The 19,841-nt window shown below is 42.2% G+C and overlaps 2 protein-coding genes across 4 annotated transcripts in view; one reads left to right on the top strand and one right to left on the bottom strand.

Moving 5' to 3' along the window:
* Positions 1-7,602, top strand: part of bcl2l13 (BCL2 like 13) — a 43,012-nt gene extending 35,410 nt beyond the window's left edge. For both annotated transcript variants that reach the window (XM_023985831.2, XM_023985832.2), the window contains exon 7: positions 3,669-7,602. In XM_023985831.2, coding sequence (XP_023841599.1) covers positions 3,669-4,628 — 960 coding nt within the window. In that variant the 3' untranslated portion in view covers positions 4,629-7,602. The remainder of the gene's footprint in view (positions 1-3,668) is intronic.
* bida (BH3 interacting domain death agonist) lies at positions 7,600-19,197 on the bottom strand. Of its 2 annotated transcripts, none has more exons than XM_023985829.2 (4): positions 19,013-19,197; positions 18,435-18,700; positions 15,882-16,015; positions 7,600-8,212 (listed from the first exon to the last, which is right to left on the bottom strand). In XM_023985829.2, the coding sequence occupies exons 2-4, from the start codon at positions 18,688-18,690 to the stop codon at positions 8,009-8,011; spliced, it is 594 nt and encodes a 197-aa protein (XP_023841597.1). In that variant the 5' UTR covers positions 18,691-18,700; positions 19,013-19,197; the 3' UTR covers positions 7,600-8,008. The 2 variants fall into 2 exon arrangements, with proteins under 2 accessions (XP_023841597.1, XP_023841598.1); XM_023985830.2 differs by having other exon boundaries at positions 18,435-18,697.
* Between the last annotated feature and the right edge of the window lie 644 nt (positions 19,198-19,841).

The following is a 19,841-nucleotide window of genomic DNA, read 5'->3' as shown; positions in this document are numbered from 1 at the left end:
TGGTGATGAGCGTAGTAGGAGAGTCTCACTTAGATTCGCTTTTCTCGATATCTGACTTAAGACGGCTAATCAGCTGTACCAGCGATGGTCTGAAGTGAGCTTCTCACCTCTTCCTTCTCGTGTTGGTATTGAGGATTCGGACCACGATGGACATGAGCTGCAGCTCTTCGTCTCTCTGGTCTAAAGGAAGGAGAGTTTATTTCTTCACCTAGTGTTGAGGTTCAGAGTTTCAACCATTTAAAACATGTAGCTCTCGCCTCACGTTTCCTGGTCTAAAGGTTGATTCCTCTTCCAAGCCTTTATGCACTCTTGGTCAAAAGGGGGGTTCCGTCATGCTGACAAGCTCTCTGACCTCACTCGGGGCGTGGCTACTTAATGTGCAAAGGATATCAAAAACTATCTCATTAGAAAACTAAAATCACACATGCCTTCATCACTTTTCATTTTGTATTCACAACATATTGGATGAAAACTTGACAGATAAAGGGGGTATCCTTTCCAAGTTACAGTATTTGGTCCACACAGTTTTTAATAACATCACAAAATGAAAAACAATGACATTCGTTTTCTACATCTCCCCACTGACCATTTCCCACATCGTTACGTTAGAAATATTGTTCCATTATTCACTTTTTGGACGCTAGAGTTTTGGGTGGACAAAAGTGTCTGTGAACAAAGACATTCCTTTGCTTCAGGCCTGGGCAATTCCAGTCCTCGGGGGCCTGATTGGTGTCACACTTTCCCCCCATCCCTAGCAAACACACCTGATTTAAACTAATTGCATTTTTAACTGAAGATCATGATTTAGTTTAGGTGTGTTAGCTGGGGCTAAAGTGTGACACCAATCAGGCCCCCGAGGGCTGGAGGTTCCCAGGCCTGCGTTTGGTTGATACTAAAGACCAAGAGGGAGTGTCTCTCTGTCTACACGACCGGGTGTGAAAGGTCGACCATCCAGCAGCCCCCCCACCCGTCTGATCTGATGCATTCTGATCCTCACAGGACAGTCATGACACCTTTTTTAATATCCAGATTCACTCAACAGCCATATGACTGTCAGATTACATAATGTCAGGCTTTTGACCCTGTTAGTTCTCATCCATACCACTAGGTGGCATGAAAACCATAGAGTTGTTGTGCATACAAACACAAACTTGTCACATCAATGATGTGTATAAACCTTGGATGACTGACAGGGGGTGCTGTATTGAAGTGACCGCACAGCCATTTTGGTACTCCTGCATTGTAAAATATATTTCGGAAGCTATAGATATTTAACATCAACATTAGTTTTTGACAAGTATATTCTATTACAGTCACCTTAATGCTTACTTAGAAATTATATGTGAACTGAACATAAAAATATATATACAGTAGTAGTCAAAAGTTTGGGGACACCTACTCATTCCAGGATTCTTTTTTTTTTACTATATTCTACACTATATTCTATTCTAGAATAACAGTGAAGACATCAAAACTATGAAATAACACATATAGTAGTAACCAAAAAAGTGTTAAACAGATCAAAATAATTTATTTGAGATTCTTCAAAGTAGCCACCCTTTGCCTTGATGACAGCTTTGCACACTTGTCATTCTCTCAACCAGCTTCACCTGGAATGCTTTTCCAACAGTCTTGAAGGAGTTCCCACTTATGCTGAGCACTTGTTGGCTGCTTTTCCTTCACTTTGCTGTCCAACTCATCCCATACCATCTCAATTGGTTTGAGGTCGAGAGATTGTGGAGGCCAGGTCATCTGATGCAGCACTACATCACTCTCCTTCTTGGTCAAATAGCCCTTACACAGCCTGAAGGTGTGTTGCGTTATTGTCCTGTTGAAAACAAATGATAGTCCCACTAAGCGCAAACCAGATGGGATGGTGTATCGCTGCAGAATGCTGTGGTAGCCATGCTGGTTAAGTGTGCCGTGAATTCTAAATAAATCACTGACACTGTCACCAGCAAAGCACCCCCATACATCACAGCTCCTCCTCCATGCTTCATGGTGGGAACCACACATGCAGAGATCATCTGTTCACCTACTCAGCATCTCACTATCAAATTTGGACTCATCAGACCAAAGGACAGATTTTCACTGGTCGAATGTCCATTTCCTCGTGTTGGCCCAAGCAAGTCTCTTCTGCTTATTGGTGTCCTTTTAGTAGTGGTTTCTTTGCTGCAATTCAATCATGAAGGCCTGATTCACACAGTCTCCGCTGAACAGTTGATGTTGACGTGTCTGTTAAATACCTTATCCTCTGCAGCAGAGGTAACTCTGGGTCTTCCTTTCCTGTGGCGGTCCTCATGAGAGCCAGTTTCATCATAGCGCTTGATGGGTTTTTGCGACTGCACTTGAGACATTCAAATTTCTTGACATGTTCCGGATTGACTGACCTCCGTGTCTTAAAGTAATGATGGACTGTCATTTCTCTTTGCTTATTTGAGCTGTTCTTGCCATAATATGGACTTAGCCTTATTTGGTAAAAGACCATCTTCTGTATACCCCCTCCCCCCTACCTTGTCACAACACATCTGATTTAGCTAAACAAAAATCCACAAACAAACATTTAACAAGGCACACCTGTTAATTGAAATGCATTCCAGGTGACTACCTCGTGAAGTTGGTTGAGAGAATGCAAAGCGTGTGCAAAGCTGTCATCAAGGCAAAGGGTGGCTACTTTGAAGAATCTCAAATATAAAATATATTTTGATTTGTTTAACACTTTTGCTTACTTCATAGTTTTGATGTCTTCACTTTTATTCTACAATGTAGAAAATAGGACAAATAAAGAAAAACCCTTGAATGAGTAGGTGTGTCCTAACTTTTGACTGGTTCTTTATTATAAGGGAGTACTAATTGGACCATACATAGCATCAGCGGTCCAGGGTTTATTTTTTTATATATATATATATATTATACCAATCCATCATTGGTCACGAGCTTGGTTTGATTGTCTTCTAGCTTGTTCCCATTGCCCTATAGTCAGTCAGCCAAGAACAGCTACAGACATACAGCTCTCTGAGACCTTTTTAGAAGTCTGTTTCACCACTGTCAGAATTATTTATGCCACAGTGAATAATAGATGCAGCTGTTCTTGAGGTTTTACACTAGTCGATCCCTCCCATGGGCTATGGCCCTTTGTCAGTGGTGTATATTTGATGTATGTAACTTGTCACGGGTGTGTATTTTATTTATGGGAGTTGTATTCATCAAGGGGAGGGTAAAACTCTGCCTCTTCACAAAGCAGTTGACAATAAACCACAGAAATATACATGAAGTGTTGTGATATCCTCTGTCTTCCTGAGAATGAGCAGCAGGAAGTCAACACAGCAGGTCTTTGGTAATTACGATAATGCAGTTTGGCTACTTCTGTAGTTTCAAGATAACTGTACAGTAGCTTCCGATGAGCTGATGTTGGGGTTTCAGGTGGTGACTGTTTCTCAGATTTGCGTCATACATTTTTGTAATGTTGCTTGGAAATTTACAACAGATTGTAGAATTTTGATTGACACTTTTTTTTTTTTTTAAATAGTGGGCTATGTAGTGCCACTGGCATAAGTTTTTTACTAATTGAAATGTAATATGCTTATAACCTATTAGCCATTTTCACTTTTAATAAAGCACTAACTTGTAATTGTTTGGTTCCACACTGACCTCTCTCCTCTCTTTAGGGTACAGTGTTTAGCCTGGAGGACGAGGAGGAGCAGGGCGTGATCATAGCCGAGGACAGCAACGACATCTACATCCTGTCTGGAGAACAGCTTCCTGGCCAGCTCAGTCCCCCCGCGTCGCTGCTGGGCACTGGAGACAGCAGTGGGCCGGGCAGCTGGCAGACAGAGAGCTTACCCGTGTCTCTGGCAGGCAACGATTCCTGGGCACAGGTGAGCATGATGGACCACCCCGAAGATGTCAAGAGTCTGGACAGCAACGAGGGCGCCCTGGCTGAGGAGCGCAGTGAGAACAACTCCTCCAACTCTGACATTGTGCACGTGGAGCGAGAGGACGCAGAGGAGGGTGAGGGTGGGGCCGAGTTGCAGGAGAGCATGCTGAGTGTGCTGGGGACGGAGAGCGAGCTGGCTGAGCTGAGGGCGGAGTTTAGGGATGACACCCCGCTTCCTGTCCCAGCAGCCCCAGAGCCCGTCGTGGTATATCTGGAGGAGCCGGTCATCATAGAGACGCCTGCTCCCCTGTCAGCAGTTCTGTCAGAGCTGCATGCTCCATCGTCTGTCCCCGTGTCAGAGCCCGAGCCCTCTGCTCCAGACCCTAAGATTGAGCCTGAGCCTGCCCCTGTTGTGGAGGCAGCACCACCATCCCCCGCCAAGGCACCCTCTACTCCCCCATCAGCAAAGCCAGTTCCAGAACCAGAGCCTGTTCCAGAGCCAGTCGCAGCACCGCCAGAGCCAGTTCCAGAGGAGCCCCAGCCTGAACCTCAGTCAGAGACTGTGCTGGAGCCGGCTGCAGCGCCCCTCCTGGAGGCACTCCCAGCTCCTTTGGCCCCAGCCGAGGAGCCCCCGGTGCAGACGGAACCAGAGCCCAAGTCGGAGATCCCAGTGCTGCTGTATGGTGGAGCTGCTCTGGTGGCCCTTGTTGCTGTGGTGACCTGGGGAGTCATGACCCACCGGAAGAAGTAGCCTAGCAGTGCTCCTGAACCGGGTTGCAGACCTCACCTCCTCCCTGGTCCCTGCCTGGCTCACTGCTGCTAATCTGGGCCCGCCACTACCAGGTGGACAACACCATGTGAACAATTACTTATTTTCCTTCTCTCCATTTTTGTTTTCCCCCGTTCTCCTCTCTGCTCATCTGGCAATTTGATATGTTTTTCTTCAGTTGCTGCCTCCAACCCATCACCTCTCAAACTGGAAAGGACCTTTGTCAAATTTTCTAGCGGTTTCTATGTTTTCCAGGTGCTTGGTTCTGTTCGATGCCATGCGGATGCACGTCACAGACACACCCTGTTTGTATGTTACTCTCTCGGCTGGAGCTTGGGGTACCTCTTTGTCCTCAGAGCCTAGTGGGTGTAGCGCAGAAGAGTCAGAATTCCCTGTTCTATTGCAGGGAAAAGGGAAGCTATTCCAATATTTTCATATACAAAAATCTAAGTTCTGATCACATTATGTCCTCTGAAAAGGAAACCTGTCTTCAAGGATTAGATGAGCATGTTTGTTAAGACAATTAACTAATCATGATTAGACTTTTGATTTGTTTTTAGAATTCACTGTACTGGAGACACTGATGTGCCTATAAAATATTTCTGCAGAATTGAGCCCCATAAAGAGACAATATTTTTCATAGAGCACTTGATAGGGATTAATAATATCGCACTTAAATGTAAAGTAGATACACATGACCAAAAGTATGTGGACACATTTCATTTCAACATTTCATTCCAAAATCAAGGGCATTAATATGGAGTTTGTCCCCTCTTTGCTGCTACAACAGCCTCCACTCTTTTGGGAAGGCTTTCCACTAGATGTTGGAACATTGCTGCGGGGACTTGCTTCCATTCAGCCACGAGCATTAGGGAGGTCTGGCACTGCTGTTAGGCGATTAGGTCTGGCTCGTAGTCAGCATTCCAATTCATCCCAAAGGTGTTCGATGGGATTGAGTTCAGGGCTCTGTGCAAGCCAGTCAAGTTTTTCCACACCGATCTCGACAAACTATTTCTGTTTGGACCTTGCTTTGTGCACGGGGGCATTGTCATGCTGAAACAGGAAAGGGCCTTCCCCAAACTGTTGCCACAAAGTTGGAAGCACAGAATTGTCTAGAATGTCATTGTATGCTTTAGCATTAAGATTTCCCTTCACTGGAACTAAGGGGCCAAGCCTGAACCATGAAATACAGCACCCAGACCATTATTCCTCTTCCACCTAACTTTACAGTTGGCACTATACATTGGGGCAGGTAGCGTTCTCCTGCCATCAACCAAACCCAGATTTGTCTGTCGGGACTGCCAGATGATGAACCGTGATTCATCGCTCGTGTCCAATGGCGGCGAGCTTTACACCACTCCAGCCGACGCTTAGCATTGCAACGGATGTGCCCGAATCCACTAATTTGAAGGGGTGTCCACATAGTGTATGTTTATCTACTTCTTTCCAGTCACTTACTACATCACCTAAGTGTTATTTTGTTAAGTTTTGGGAAATTGAGGGATTCCACTTTAAGATGTGAATAGGATGCCATGACTCAATTCATTTGTCACTAACTAATTTCAGTCATTTAGTAAACAGACTCCTGTGTCTCTTATAGCTTTAGATAGTTACGATTTGTGATCATATTGCAGTAATATCTGCAATTAAATAGATTTTGAATGTAAAAAAAAAAAAAAAAAAAAAAGAGGATAAAGACTACCGCAGCTCACAGCCAGAGTGGCATACACCGTTGCGTTTGATTACTAACCATCTCCTTGAAAATAGGCATTTAGATTATCTGGTATAGAACTGTCAATGGTCACTATCAACCTTTTGTGTGTTAACTATTGTGTTTGTGTGAGTGAAACTAAAGCCAGCTTAACCATGATGGCACCATGGTCAATAATGTTCCATGTACTGTACCATGTGCTCTGACAGGGAATGGAGGGTTGGGAATGACTGCACCAAGACCCTGAATTTCATATTCATTTGTTCAACACAAGTCGTGTTCAAGAGGGATATTAGGTTTAAGATTTAAATATAAAACTTGAAATCAAGTAGTCATCTTTCATCTGATGTTGAGACTATAAAATCAGAAGGAGAAATTAGTTTAATCTTGAATCAATTTATGCTCTCATTCCCAACTCCCCCAGTCTAACTTCACAGGGACTGCCTTTCTTCAGCTACCCTGTCCTCAACCCCGATGTTTGGCCCAAACTTCCCACCCAGCACTGCCTTGCCATTCCGCTGTAACCCCATAGCGTGCCTACCTTGTACAGAGACTTACAAAGCGTCTGCTGGCTTCTTCCCACTACTACCTAACCTTCTCTTGAAGGGGTCAGCTCCCTCTATTTCTCAAGTCAGAGTGGAGGTCTGTCCACAACTTGAAGAGTAGGAATGACACATGCCAGCCCTGCCACAGACAATCAACATAGGCAACATTCCCACTAAGGGAAACATATCTTCCTGTTAGTTGGGTACAATGTGAATCTAAAACTAAAATCTACACTGTAGGCCTCAGGTGTCAAGAGTACAAAAATAACACTTTTTTTTTTACTGGGCACCTAAGTCTGGAGCATGAAATGTGAACACTTGATCCAAGTGAAAAAGTAGTAGTGGTTCCAGCTTTGTTGTGTTCACTGGTCAGTGGATTCCCACAGCTTACTTGGTCAATGTCAAAACTAAAGATGCACACAACTCACTTCTGTTTAGCCAAGTGTACAAAATACAACCATGTGTGGTTTGGGGTAGTTGTGTGGAGACAAATGACCATAAATGGTTTTGTTCCATTGAATGCAAATGTATGTCAGTGTTAGATAATAGGTATGCAAATGATCTGAAATGTACCTGGAAACTGAGTATTTGGAAAGTACAGTATGGATGTAAAATCCATCTTGGCAATTTGAGACCAGAATACATCATGTAAACTGCATCGTTGTGGTTTTGGACACGTTAATAAAATGGTTCTCCCTTACATTTTATTACTCTTAAGTTTATTTTAAATGGATCTCTATGCATAAAACAAACCAAAAGGCATTTAACAAAAACAAAAGGGGATTTATCCCTTTTGAGGAAGCCATGTATTGTTACAGAAATCATTTAAGCACAATGTGGAAGTGAAAACAGCAGACGATGCATGATACTTCTCCATCCCTTTCAGTATCAGAACTTGTCAAATAAAGCACTGAAGTTTCCAAATCCAGTGGCAAACACTTTCATATCTTTTCACAAAAATGATTGGAAGTTATACATTTACGGAGCAGCTTGTTAAGAAAATGAATGTGCCCCTGAACTAAATGTCCCACTCACTACTGATTGGTAATCAGGCTCAGTGTACGTCCTGAGTGGGGAGTCCGTAGAGTTTGGGGTCTGTTTTGAAGTCACCTGGCCACGGTAGGGTTTATGAACTGAACTGCTGTGCTGAACAGATTACGGAGCAGCAGGGGGGCGTGCTCACACACCCCCTTCACCAGGGTCAGAGTGAGGGCCATGATCACCTTCTCCTGTGGTAGATAGTCCAGCACGGGGCCCAGGCCCTGCTTCTTCACCCACTCCACTTCCAGGGCTAGGTGGTGCTTCCACAGCTGAGGAAACACACAGACATCAGACTCATGACATACTTATGGATTAATCTTATACCCGTTACTAGATTATATTTTATAACCCCTGTGGTTTCAATTCACAGCAGCAACACCATGATTTGGACATACATTCCATATCTACACTGAACAAAAATCTAAATGCAACATGCAAAAATTAACAGTTTTACTGAGTTACAGTTCATAAGGAAATCAATCAATTGGATTTCACATGACTGGGCAGGGGAGCAGCCACCCACCAGGGAGCCAGGCCCAGCCTGTAATAAAGGGCTTTATTACTGACAGAAATACTCCAGTTTCATCAGCTGTCCAGGTGGCTGGTCTCAGACGAACCCAAGAACAAGCCAGATGTTGAGATCCTGGGCTGGCATGGTTACATGTGGTCTGAGATGGTTGGATGTACTGCCAAATTCCTTATTGTAGAGAAATTAACATTAAGTTCTCTGGCAACAGCTCTAGTGGACATTCCTGCAGTCAGCATGCCAATTGCACGCTTTCTTACAACATGAGACATCTGTGGCATTGTGTTGTGTGACAAACTGCACATTTTAGAGGCCTTTTATTGTTCCCAGCAGAAGGTGTACCTGTGTAATGATGCTGTTTACAGTGATTTGCAAAAGTATTCACCCCATTGGCATTTTTTCTATTTTGTTGCTTTACAACCTGGAATTAAAATGTATTTTTGTGGGGGATTTGTATCATTTGATTTACACAACATGCCTACCACTTTGAAGATGCAATTTTTTGTGTGTGAAACAAACAAGAAATAAAGACAAAAAAACAACTTGAGCAGGCATAACTATTCACCCCCCCAAAGTCAATACTTTGTAAAGCCACCTTTTGCAGCAATTACAGCTGCAAGTCTCTTTGGGTATGTCTCTAGAAGCTTGGCACATCTAGCCACTGAGATTTTCGTCCATTCTTCAAAGCGAAACTGCTCCGGCACCTTCAAGTTGGATTGGTTCCGCTGGTGTACAGCAATCTTTAGGTCATACCACAGATTCTCAATTGGATTGAGGTCTGGGCTTTGACTAGGTCATTCCAATACATTTAAATGTTTCCCATTAAACCACTCGAGTGTTGCTATAGCAGTATGCTTAAGGTCATTATCCTGCTGGATGGTGAACCTCCGTCCCAGTCTCAAATCTCTGGAAGACTGAAATAGGTTTCCCTCAAGAATTTCCCTGTATTTAGCACCATCCATCATTCCTTCAATTCTGACCAGTTTCCCAGTCCCCGCCGATGAAAAACATCACATCATGATGGTGTTCTCGGGGTGATGAGAGGTGTTGGGTTTGCGCCAGGCATAGCGTTTTCCTTGATGGCCAAAAATATACATTTTAAGCTCATCTAACCAGAGTACCTTCTTCCATATGTTTGGGGAGTCTCCCACATGCCTTTTGGTGAACACCAAACATGTTTGCTTATTTTTTTCTTTAAGCAATGGCTTTTCTGGCCACTCTTCCGTAAAGCCCAGCTCTGTGGAGTGTATGGCTTAAAGTGGTCCTATGTACAGATACTCCAATCTCCGCTGTGGAGCTTTGCAGCTCCTTCAGGGTTATCTTTGGTCTCTTTGTTGCCTCTCTGATTAATGCCCTCTTTGCCTGGTCTGTGAGTTTTGGTGGGCAGCCCTCTCTTGGCAGGTTTGTTGATATATTCTTTAATAATGGATTTAATGGTGCTCCGTGGGATGTTTAAAGTTTCAGATATTTTTTTTATAACCCAACCCTGATCTGTACTTCTCCACAACTTTGTCTCTGACCTGTTTGGAGAGCTCCTTGGTCTTCATGGTGCCCCTTGCTTAGTGGTGTTGCAGACTCTGGGGCCTTTCAGAACAGGTGTATATATACACTTAGATCATGTGACACTTAAAGTCCACCTCTGTGCAATCGAACTAATTATGTGACTTCTGAAGGTAATTGGTTGCACCAGATCTTATTTAGGGGCTTCTTAGCAAAGGGTTGAATACATATGCATGCACCACTGTTCAGATTTTTTTTTAAACAAGTTTTTTCCCCTTTCAATTGACCAATTTGGACTATTTTGTGTATGTCCATTTCATGAAATCCAAATAAAAATCTATTTAAACTACAGGTTGTAATGCAACAAAATAGCATTTTTCCTCAGGGGGATGAATACTTTCGCAAAGCACTTTAGTATTTAATTAGGATCCCAATTAGCCGCTGCAAAAGCATCAGCTACTCTTCCTGGGGTCCACATGAAACATGACATACAGAACATTATTAGCCAAGGACTGAAACACATACATTTAAAATGTCACACAGCCTGCACATCAGTACATACTAGACGTCGACCGATTAATCGGAATGGCCGATTTTAATTAGGGCCGATTTCAAGTTTTCATAACAATTGGAAATCTGTATTTTCGGACACCGATTTGGCAGATTTTTTTCTTTTCTTATTTTCCCCCACCTTTATTTAACTAGGCAAGTCAGTTAAAAACACATTCTTATTTTCAATGACGGCCTAGGAACGGTGGGTTAACTGCCTCATTCAGGGGCAGAACGACGGATTTTTACCTTGTCAGCTCGGGGGATTCAATCTTGCAACCTTACAGTTAACTAGTCCAACGCTCTAACCACCTGATTACATTGCACTCCACGAGGAGCCTGCCTGTTACGCGAATGCAGTAAGCCAAGGTAAGTTGCTAGCTAGCATTAAACTTATCTTATAAAAAACAAAAATCAATCAATCATAATCACTAGTTAACTACACATGGTTGATGATATTACTAGTTTATTTAGCGTGTCCTGCGTTGCATATAATCGATGCGGTGCGTATCGTTGCTCCAACGTGTACCTAACCATAAACATCAATACACAGAAGTATATATTTTTAAACCTGCATATTTAGCTAAAAGAAATCCAGGTTAGCAGGCAATATTAACCAGGTGAAATTGTGTCACTTCTCTTGCGTTCATTGCGCGCAGAGTCAGGGTATATGCAACAGTTTGGGCCGCCTAATTTGCCAGAATTTTACGTAATTATGACATAACATTGAAGGTTGTGCAATGTAACAGGAATATTTAGACTTATGGATGCCACCCGTTAGATAAAATAGAATAAACGTCTTGTTTTCGAGATGATAGTTTCCGGATTCGACCATATTAATGACCTAAGGCTCGTATTTCTGTGTGTTATTATGTTATAACTCAGTCTATGATTTGATAGAGCAGTCTGACTGAGCGATGGTAGGCACCAGGAGGCTCGTAAGCATTCATTCAAACAGCACTTTCGTGCGTTTTGCCAGCAGCTCGTCGTTGTGCTTCAAGCATTGCGCTGTTTATGACTTCAAGCCTATCAACTCCCGAGATTAGGCTGGTGTAACCGATGTGAAATGGCTAGCTAGTTAGCGGGGTGCACGGTAATAGCGTTTCAAACGTCACTCGCTCTGAGACTTGGAGTGGTTGTTCCCCTTGCTCTGCATGGGTAACGCTGCTTCGAGGGTGGCTGTTGTTGATGTGTTCCTGGTTCGAGCCCAGGTAGGAGCGAGGACAGGGACGGAAGCTATACTGTTACACTGGCAATACTGAAGTGCCTATAAGAGCATCCAATAGTCAAAGGTTAATGAAATACAAATGGTATAGAGACAAATAGTCCTATAATAACTGCAACCTAAAACTTCTTACCTGGGAATATTGAAGACTCATGTTAAAAGGAACCACCAGCTTTCATATATTCTCATGTTCTGAGCAAGGAACTTAAACGTTAGCATTCTTACATGGCACATATTGCACTTTTACTTTCTTCTCCAACACTTTGTTTTTGCATTATTTAAACCAAATTGAACATGTTTCATTATTTATTTGAAGCTAAATTGATTTTATTGATGTATTATATTAAGTTAAAATAAGTGTTCATTCAGTATTGTTGTAATTGTCATTATTACAAATAAATATAAATAAATAAAAATCAGCCGATTATTCGGTATCAGCTTTTTTTGGTCCTCCAATAATCGGTATCGGTGTTGAAAAATCATAAATCGGTCGACCTCTAGTACATACACACAATATCTAGGTCTAATACATAAATACAGTGCAAATTACAATACATTATGTATAAAATGGCTGTGTCTCTTCACAGCCCCTTTGTGGGGTAAGGTTGTAGCGATATTTATTAGAGGGGTAAAGATAAAGATTTTGTTCGGGCGGCAGGCAGGTATTAACCATGCCGAAAGGAAAAGAGTAGAATAGAGAGAGTACCACTACCAGACCCACACACATCAGCAGAAGAGACTGCCTAGAGTGTAGCCTGTTTGCCAGAGGAGAGAAAAGAGAAGATGCACCATATAACACCCACGTCACAGCACAGGGGTAACCCCACCAATAATACCTCATATAATAATGGCAGAGCAATTGAACGGCAACTTCATAAAAACAATTTACAAGAAAGAACCCAGTCATGAACAGAGGATTTGCAATAATCTGTATTACCTTCCAGTGCAGGAGTGTGGAGGCTGTTCATAGACAAAACAAGGCCTTAAAATGTCCACAATCTTCTCGGCCACATGTCATTAGTACACAACACCTCAATACAGTTCAACTAACAATACACAACTTGCAAGCAACCTCACTTTTAACTAAAATATCAACCCAAGTACTTCTGGCAGGGCAATAATAGTCCAGCGCTAATGAACATCAACGGGAAGTGCATTTGAAAAATAGAAAGTCTTCTGCAGTGTAAAGCACTGGAACGATAGAGGGAAGATAAAGAGAGAGAGCAAGAGAGATCTTAGCTGTTGACTTCAGGCTTGCAGTGGTACTGTCTGATGGTTTGTATGTCAAAGCTTCGCAACAATGTCTACTGATCCATAACCGGTGAGGTCCCAAACGATAACAACCACGACCTAGTGCGGTCACACCGATGATTAGTTTATAAAGTGTTTAACTCAAACACGCTAAAAATAAACAAAGACTTCTGCAGCATAGCACACACAATCAAACTGTCGCGCCAACCAAGAGCGCCTTCCCAGAGAGCTGAAAGAGCCGTCTTTATCTTCTCCTTCCTTACTGCAGATGCGCTCTTAAAGTGGCAACGCACGGTGAAGGATTGCGCCACAGGGTGTTATTTTAAAAGGTTTTGTTGCTAGCTTGAGTTACCTGGGGTGGCAGAGCGTTCATAGTAGTCATGGCTCTATTTAATACTGTGTGTTTCCCAGCCTCTGTTCTGGACCTGAAGAGACCTCTGGTTGCATGTCTTGTACCAATGAGTGTCTGAACTGTGTGCCAACTGCTTGAACAGACAACTTCAACTCATCAACACCTCACACAAAGACCAATAGTGATGCAATCAATCTCTCCTCAACTTTGAGCCAGGAGATTTAATCTGTTTGAACATTTTTACCCCTTTTTCTCCACAATTTTGTGATATCTAATTGGTCGTTACAGTCTTGTCCCATCGCTGCAACTCCAGTACGGACTCGGGAGAGGCGAAGGTCGAGAGCCATGCGTCCTCTGAAACATGACCCTGCCAAGCCGCGCTGCTTGTTGACACACTGCTCGCTTAACCTGGAAGCCAGCCGCACCAATGTGTCAGAGGAAACACCGTACAGCTGGCGACCGAATTTAGCTAGAGTGCGATGGGACAAGGACATCCCGGCCGGCCAAACCCTCCCCTAACCCGGACGATGCTGGGCCAATTGTGCGACGCCTCATGGGTTTCCCAGTTGCGGCCGGCTGCGACAGCCTGGTATCGAACCCGGGTCTTTAGTGACGTCTCTAGCACTGCGATGCAGTGCCTTAGACCACTACGCCACTCAGGAGGCCGAGCAAGGAAAGACTWACATGCATGTTACTGACACTTTCCCTCTGTGTACATCTAAGAGCGATATGTGCGGTTTGTTCTGGACCAACTGCAATTTACGTATGTCGTTCTTTGCCGTGACCACACAGCTGGGCAGTAGTCCAGGTGCAACAGAACTTGACCCAGTTGGACATGTTTGGTCGACTGAGATGTCAAGAAGGCAGAACGCCCTATCACGAACAGACCTCTTCCCATTTTAGCAACCATTAAGTGTATATGTCTTGACCATGACAGCTTGCTATCTAGGGTTACACCCAGCAGTTTAGTCTCCTCAACTTGCTCAATAGCCACATTAAATTATAGAGCTAAAACAAGGTTTAGCATTTAGCGAAAGATTTGTCCCAAAAATGATACTTTTAGTTTGAGAAATTTAACACCAGCCTATTGCTAGTTACCCATTCTAAAACTGACTGGAGCTCTATGTTAAGGGTGTCAGTTATTTATTTTACTGTTGCAGCTGACATGTATACTGTTGAGTCATCAGCGTACATAGACACACAGGCTTTATTCAAGGTCGGTGGAAGGTCAATGGTAAAAACAGAAAACAATAATGGCCCTAGCCGGCTCGGCTGCCCTGCGGTACACCACACTCAACTGAATTTGCATGAGAGAAGCTTCCATTAACAAACATCCTCTGTTTTCTATTAGATAGGTAACTAAATCCATTATAAAGGCAGAGGATGCAAATCCATAACACCTAAGTTTTTTTCAGCAATAGGTTAGGATCAATGACATCAAAAGCTGCACTGAAGTATAAAAAAAATAGCTTCCACAATCTTCTTACTATCAATTTCTTTCAGCCAATCATCAGTCATTTGTGTCAGTGCTGAACATGTTGAGCCCTTCCCTATAAGCATGCTGAAAGTCTGTTAACTGTTTTCTGTAAAATAACTATTTGATCAAACAATTTTTCCCAAAGGTTTGCTAAGCACTTAACAGGCTGATTGGTCGGCTGTTTGAACCATTGAAGGGTGCTCAGCTATTCTTGGGTAGTGGAATGACCTTTGCCTCCCTCCATGTCTGAGGGCACACACTGTTTTCCAGACTAAAATTGAAGATGTTGCAAACAGGAGTCACAATGTATTCCACAACCATCCTCAGCAATTTACCATCCAGGTTTTCAGTACCGGGTGGTTTGTCCTTATTTATAGATGGCAATAAAAATGTTTTGCTTCTTCCACACCCACAAACTAGTGCTTGTCTTTCATTATTTGGTCCATTATGCATGAATATGAAGGCACGGCCTTTGTTGTTTGCATGTCATAACTAAATTTGCTGATCTTGTCAACAAAAAAGTTATTAAAGTAGTTGGCAATGTCAAAGGGTTTTGTTATGAACAAGCCATCTGCCTCAATGAAGGATGGAGCCGGACTTTGCTTTCTTGCCTAGGATTTAGTTTAAAGTACTCCAGAGTTTTTTACCCTCATTCTTTATATAATTTATCTTTGTTACATAGTATAGTTTCTTCTTTTTGTTTAGTGATCTCAATTTACTGTATGTTTGCCAGTCTGCTGTGTTGTCAAGACTTATTTGCCTCATCCCTCAACCATACAATTTGTCATCTATCCAGGGGGATTTTCCAGCTTCTTGATATGCCACACCTGTTAGGTGGATGGATTATCTTGGAAAAGGAGAAATGCTCACTAACAAGGATGTAATCAAAATTGTGCACAAAATGTGAGAGAAATAAGCCTTTTGTGCGTATGGAAAAAAAATCGAGGATCTTTTATTTCAGCTCATGAAACATGGGACCAACACTTCACATGTTGCCTTTATATTTTTGTTCAGTATAGTTCTGAGCAATCCAAGTAACAAGGATTCCAGAAACTTACCCCAATGGAATACTTCTGCAGTTTCTTGGTCAGATTCTCAGCAGCCTGGGCCATCACACTACGCTCAAGCTGATCAGCTATTTCAATCAGCCCTGCAGCAACACCTCTGAGGGCTTCTTCATCGGCAGGGTTATCTGGAGGGCAAAGAGCATGTTAGTCAAAATCATATTGAATATGAACAGCTACAAAGTATCCACATTTTGATGTCAACACAGTATCATTTTCAATCACTTACACAACGGTTCAACCCAGATGTGCCAGATCCCTGTCACATAGTACAATAAAGCTAAGATGTTCAGCAGTATATATACTGCCCCTTTTCTAATATCCTTTTCATATACAGACAAAAATCCCACTATTTTACCATGCCAGCTTTTTTACATATCTGAAAGGGGTAGGGGGTAAAAACCATGGGGCAATTCCACAGTAACAGAATGCTGGAACTCAGATGTTTCACTTTAAAATGTATGCCAAACAAAAACCAATGATTGCAAAGTTAAACAAACCATACAAGTCATCCTTGTGCATAGAGTTGTATGGTTTGTTGAACTTTGTAATCATTGTTTTTTTTGGCATCGTCTCAGAATCATTATTTTACCATGAAATTGCCCCATGGTAAAATAAAACCCACATAAAGACCTAGTCATGATTCCTGCATTTTCACAGACCCTGTAACCAAAACACAGGTATCGGGTCTGTGTGAATGGTTCTCTGCTTTTTTTTGTTTGTGAACTCATTAACATACATTTTTTTTTAAACCCAGTGCAGTAAAAATGAGGTTTTACTGTGTTTTGTATCATATTGCACAACAGCTGATTAAACTAAAGCTCTAAAATTGTGAAAGAAATGTATCAGTGTTGTTTCCTGATAGTTGCTGGTTGAAAATACAATCTACACAGCCTTCTAAATCAGCAGGTTTGCATGGGCGGAAGTTCCGGCTTTCCATGGTGACATCACCATGTGGTAAATTGGTTAATAGACCAATAACAAAAATAGTTCCAAAGCTCTCTGCTAATCTATTATAGTAAGGACCTTAATGGGTTATGAACGAGGAATTCTCAAAACAGTTCTAAGATGTGGGATGTGAAATCTTTGATGCTCAATATCTCAGAACTATGCTATGTGCAGATTGAACCTTGGTCACAAAGTGTCTTTCTTTCTGAATGACACAACTGGTGACAGGTTTCAAATGCACCTTGGTAAATTAGTTACCTTAACATGACTACAAGTTTGATTCGACATTGTTTTGTGCTTAAATCCAGATTAAACAAGCAGAATATAGGTAACTGGAAGGTCATGAGTTGTTGGTCTGTGTGCTTTGCAAACATGGTAGCAGAATTAATCCCCAGCTGGGTGCCTTACACTAATTTCAGACAGACGATGTAAGACAATGTTTTTAAACAGACCCTTATTGACCACGTATTTTCTGGTATACCCCTTTTATACATTCAGTGAGTAACTGGCAAATTGGGAGGTTTGGGGGGTGTTGTTAAACGATGGGGTCTGTTTGCATTACAAATTAGGGAGGTGTTAAAGGCCCAATGCAGCTGTTTTTATATACATATCAAAACATTTATGGGTAACAATTAGTACCTTACTTTAAAAAGGTACCTAAAGTGCAGAGTATCAAAATCCTGAGACATTTGTAAATCTGTTTTTTGGGGGATGCAATTGTAGATAGAACCTTATGGTTCTGAAATGTCAATCTGGGTTTGAGGTTCTGACACTTATGAATTAGACATGTTGAGTTAAGAAAACTGTAGCTTTTTGAATACATAAATGATAGTGTTATTCTAGTTTACTAAGATAGAACACTATCAAATACATTAAGAAATGTATTATGATCATCAGCTGAATTACTGTCACTGAACAATGATGTGACAACATCATTTACTTTAAGTTTTCTGACTTGTTTTTTTTGCTTGAGTGGCATTATTGCTGGCTTGACTAGCCTGCCTAGACCATACATAGAGAGAGATGGCAAAGACGTGTGTATTTGTTCAGGCTTGTGATTAAAGATAGAACCTTATAGCACCAAGTTCAAATTGGTTTATACAGATAGAGCTTTCCAGTTTTTTCACTTTAAGATGTACTATGCAGAAATCACTCTGCCATTTCCTGGTGTAGAGAATCATTGTACCATCTAAACTGCTGTGAGATATTTTCCATAACCAAAAATAGTATTTTCACCTGTTTGAAGTTACAAAAGTACAAAAACAAAAGTAAAAGAAGCAAAAACGAAACTTGAGAACGGGAAGCATAGAAATAGCACACCTAAAACAGATTTACCGCTTCTAAGACTTGCTTTCAATGAGAATAACAGATCTATAACAGACTGTTCTATGTGAATTTGGTCTAGTCGCCTGACAGTTACATATCGCAGCTTTAAAATTTACTTCACAGACATATGATGATCAAATATATGTGACTATTTTTTTACAGAAATGTCAGAACCTTACGGTCTGCAGGTCTTGACTTGTCAAAACTAAGTGAATGTGACTGATGGAATTTCAATCATACTATAAAAGAAAAACGAAAACAAAACCAACTCACCGGGCCATGCCAGCGCAGCCTGAGGCTCAAGCCCCTCCAGTAAGATCCTACTGCTGCTGCAGAAGTGTCCATCTGTCTCAAGCTCGCCCTCCTCGTGGTTGCTAAGACCCAGGCCATTGCCGTTTATGTCCTGGGTTAGCTTCAGCTCCCGAGCCAAAGAGTCCAGCTCTATCCGAAGCTCCGCACTGTTGCAGCTCTGCTGCTGAAGGAAAGTCAGAAAGACCAGGGGAGTGCACTGAACATCCCCACAGTCCATCGCTGTTCTGCTACAGGGAAAAGCATAACATAATCTATCCATTGCAATTTCATCTGATATAAACTAGCTCTAAAGTTCATAGAGTTTCCTACGAATGCATTTCCCCCAAAGTATTTACTAGCTAGCTGAACGTTACCAAGAGGGCACAGTCAGCAGCTAAGTAGTTAACCTGCAGAAGCGCGCTACATTCGATTCAATGGTGTGTGAACAAAACAAGTCTAGCTAGCTAACGTTAGCTAGCTATTAAACGTAACTTTTGCCCGTGTTGATGCTAGCAAATATCAATACACTCAATAGTAACATATTTTCTCTGTTCACTCACCGTCTAAAAACAGTAAATATATTGGCTGGTAAAGTTTAGCTTGCTTATTACAGCTTGAAATTGCTAGCAACACAAGCTGATTGACACCGCCGAGTCGGAGCTGTTCTCCTTGCTTTCCAGACAACACGCACGCACGCACTCCATCAGTTTGGGCAAATTGGGGGTTTGGGACATTTCCCCGCCACCGACTGGTTTTACGACATATGTGGCTACATTGGGCGGATTCGATTACGCTGAGTCGTGGAGTACCGCCCATGGCCCGTGACATGAGAGCAAAAGCGGTGAGGGAGGCGATCTTTCTCAAATATAACACTAATCTGCGCCGCTCGGTCATTTGTCAATAAAGCATGGTGCATTATCCAGAAACATATATTTTCCATGAAATTTTTTATTTTCTATTTTAATTGGGAAGGCAGATAAAGCGTTGTCACTTTTGTTTTGAGCCGACGCCACCGTGGGCTTTAAACGGGGCCACCCGGTTCCAAATCGAATACCCTCAGTTTCGATGCAAAACACGCCTACACGGGCGCCCAGGCAGGATTAACGGAACTCCCTCGTTGTAGCTACTATAGTGTGTTGGTGTACCATTTCTCGGAAGATCTCAAACTAATTGCGAAGGAAATTTGAAGACTCTATTTAAATGGGCAAAACGTGATTGTGAACCATTCCAGCCCTGCTGACAACGTTTTCTAAATCCTAAACCAAATTGCATACATACAGGCTATCCTCAGATCAATAATACCAGGCTTCTTTCAACAAGAAAAATACGCGGTTTTGCATGCTGTAATAAGTGACATGCCCTAACCACACGAAATAGCTGGTCCAAAAA

The sequence above is a fragment of the Salvelinus sp. IW2-2015 genome, linkage group LG4q.1:29 (assembly GCF_002910315.2).
Source record: "Salvelinus sp. IW2-2015 linkage group LG4q.1:29, ASM291031v2, whole genome shotgun sequence".
Taxonomy (NCBI): Eukaryota; Metazoa; Chordata; class Actinopteri; order Salmoniformes; family Salmonidae; genus Salvelinus; species Salvelinus sp. IW2-2015.
Note: the sequence above shows the minus strand (reverse complement) of the source record. Positions and strands in the feature narration are given on the sequence as shown.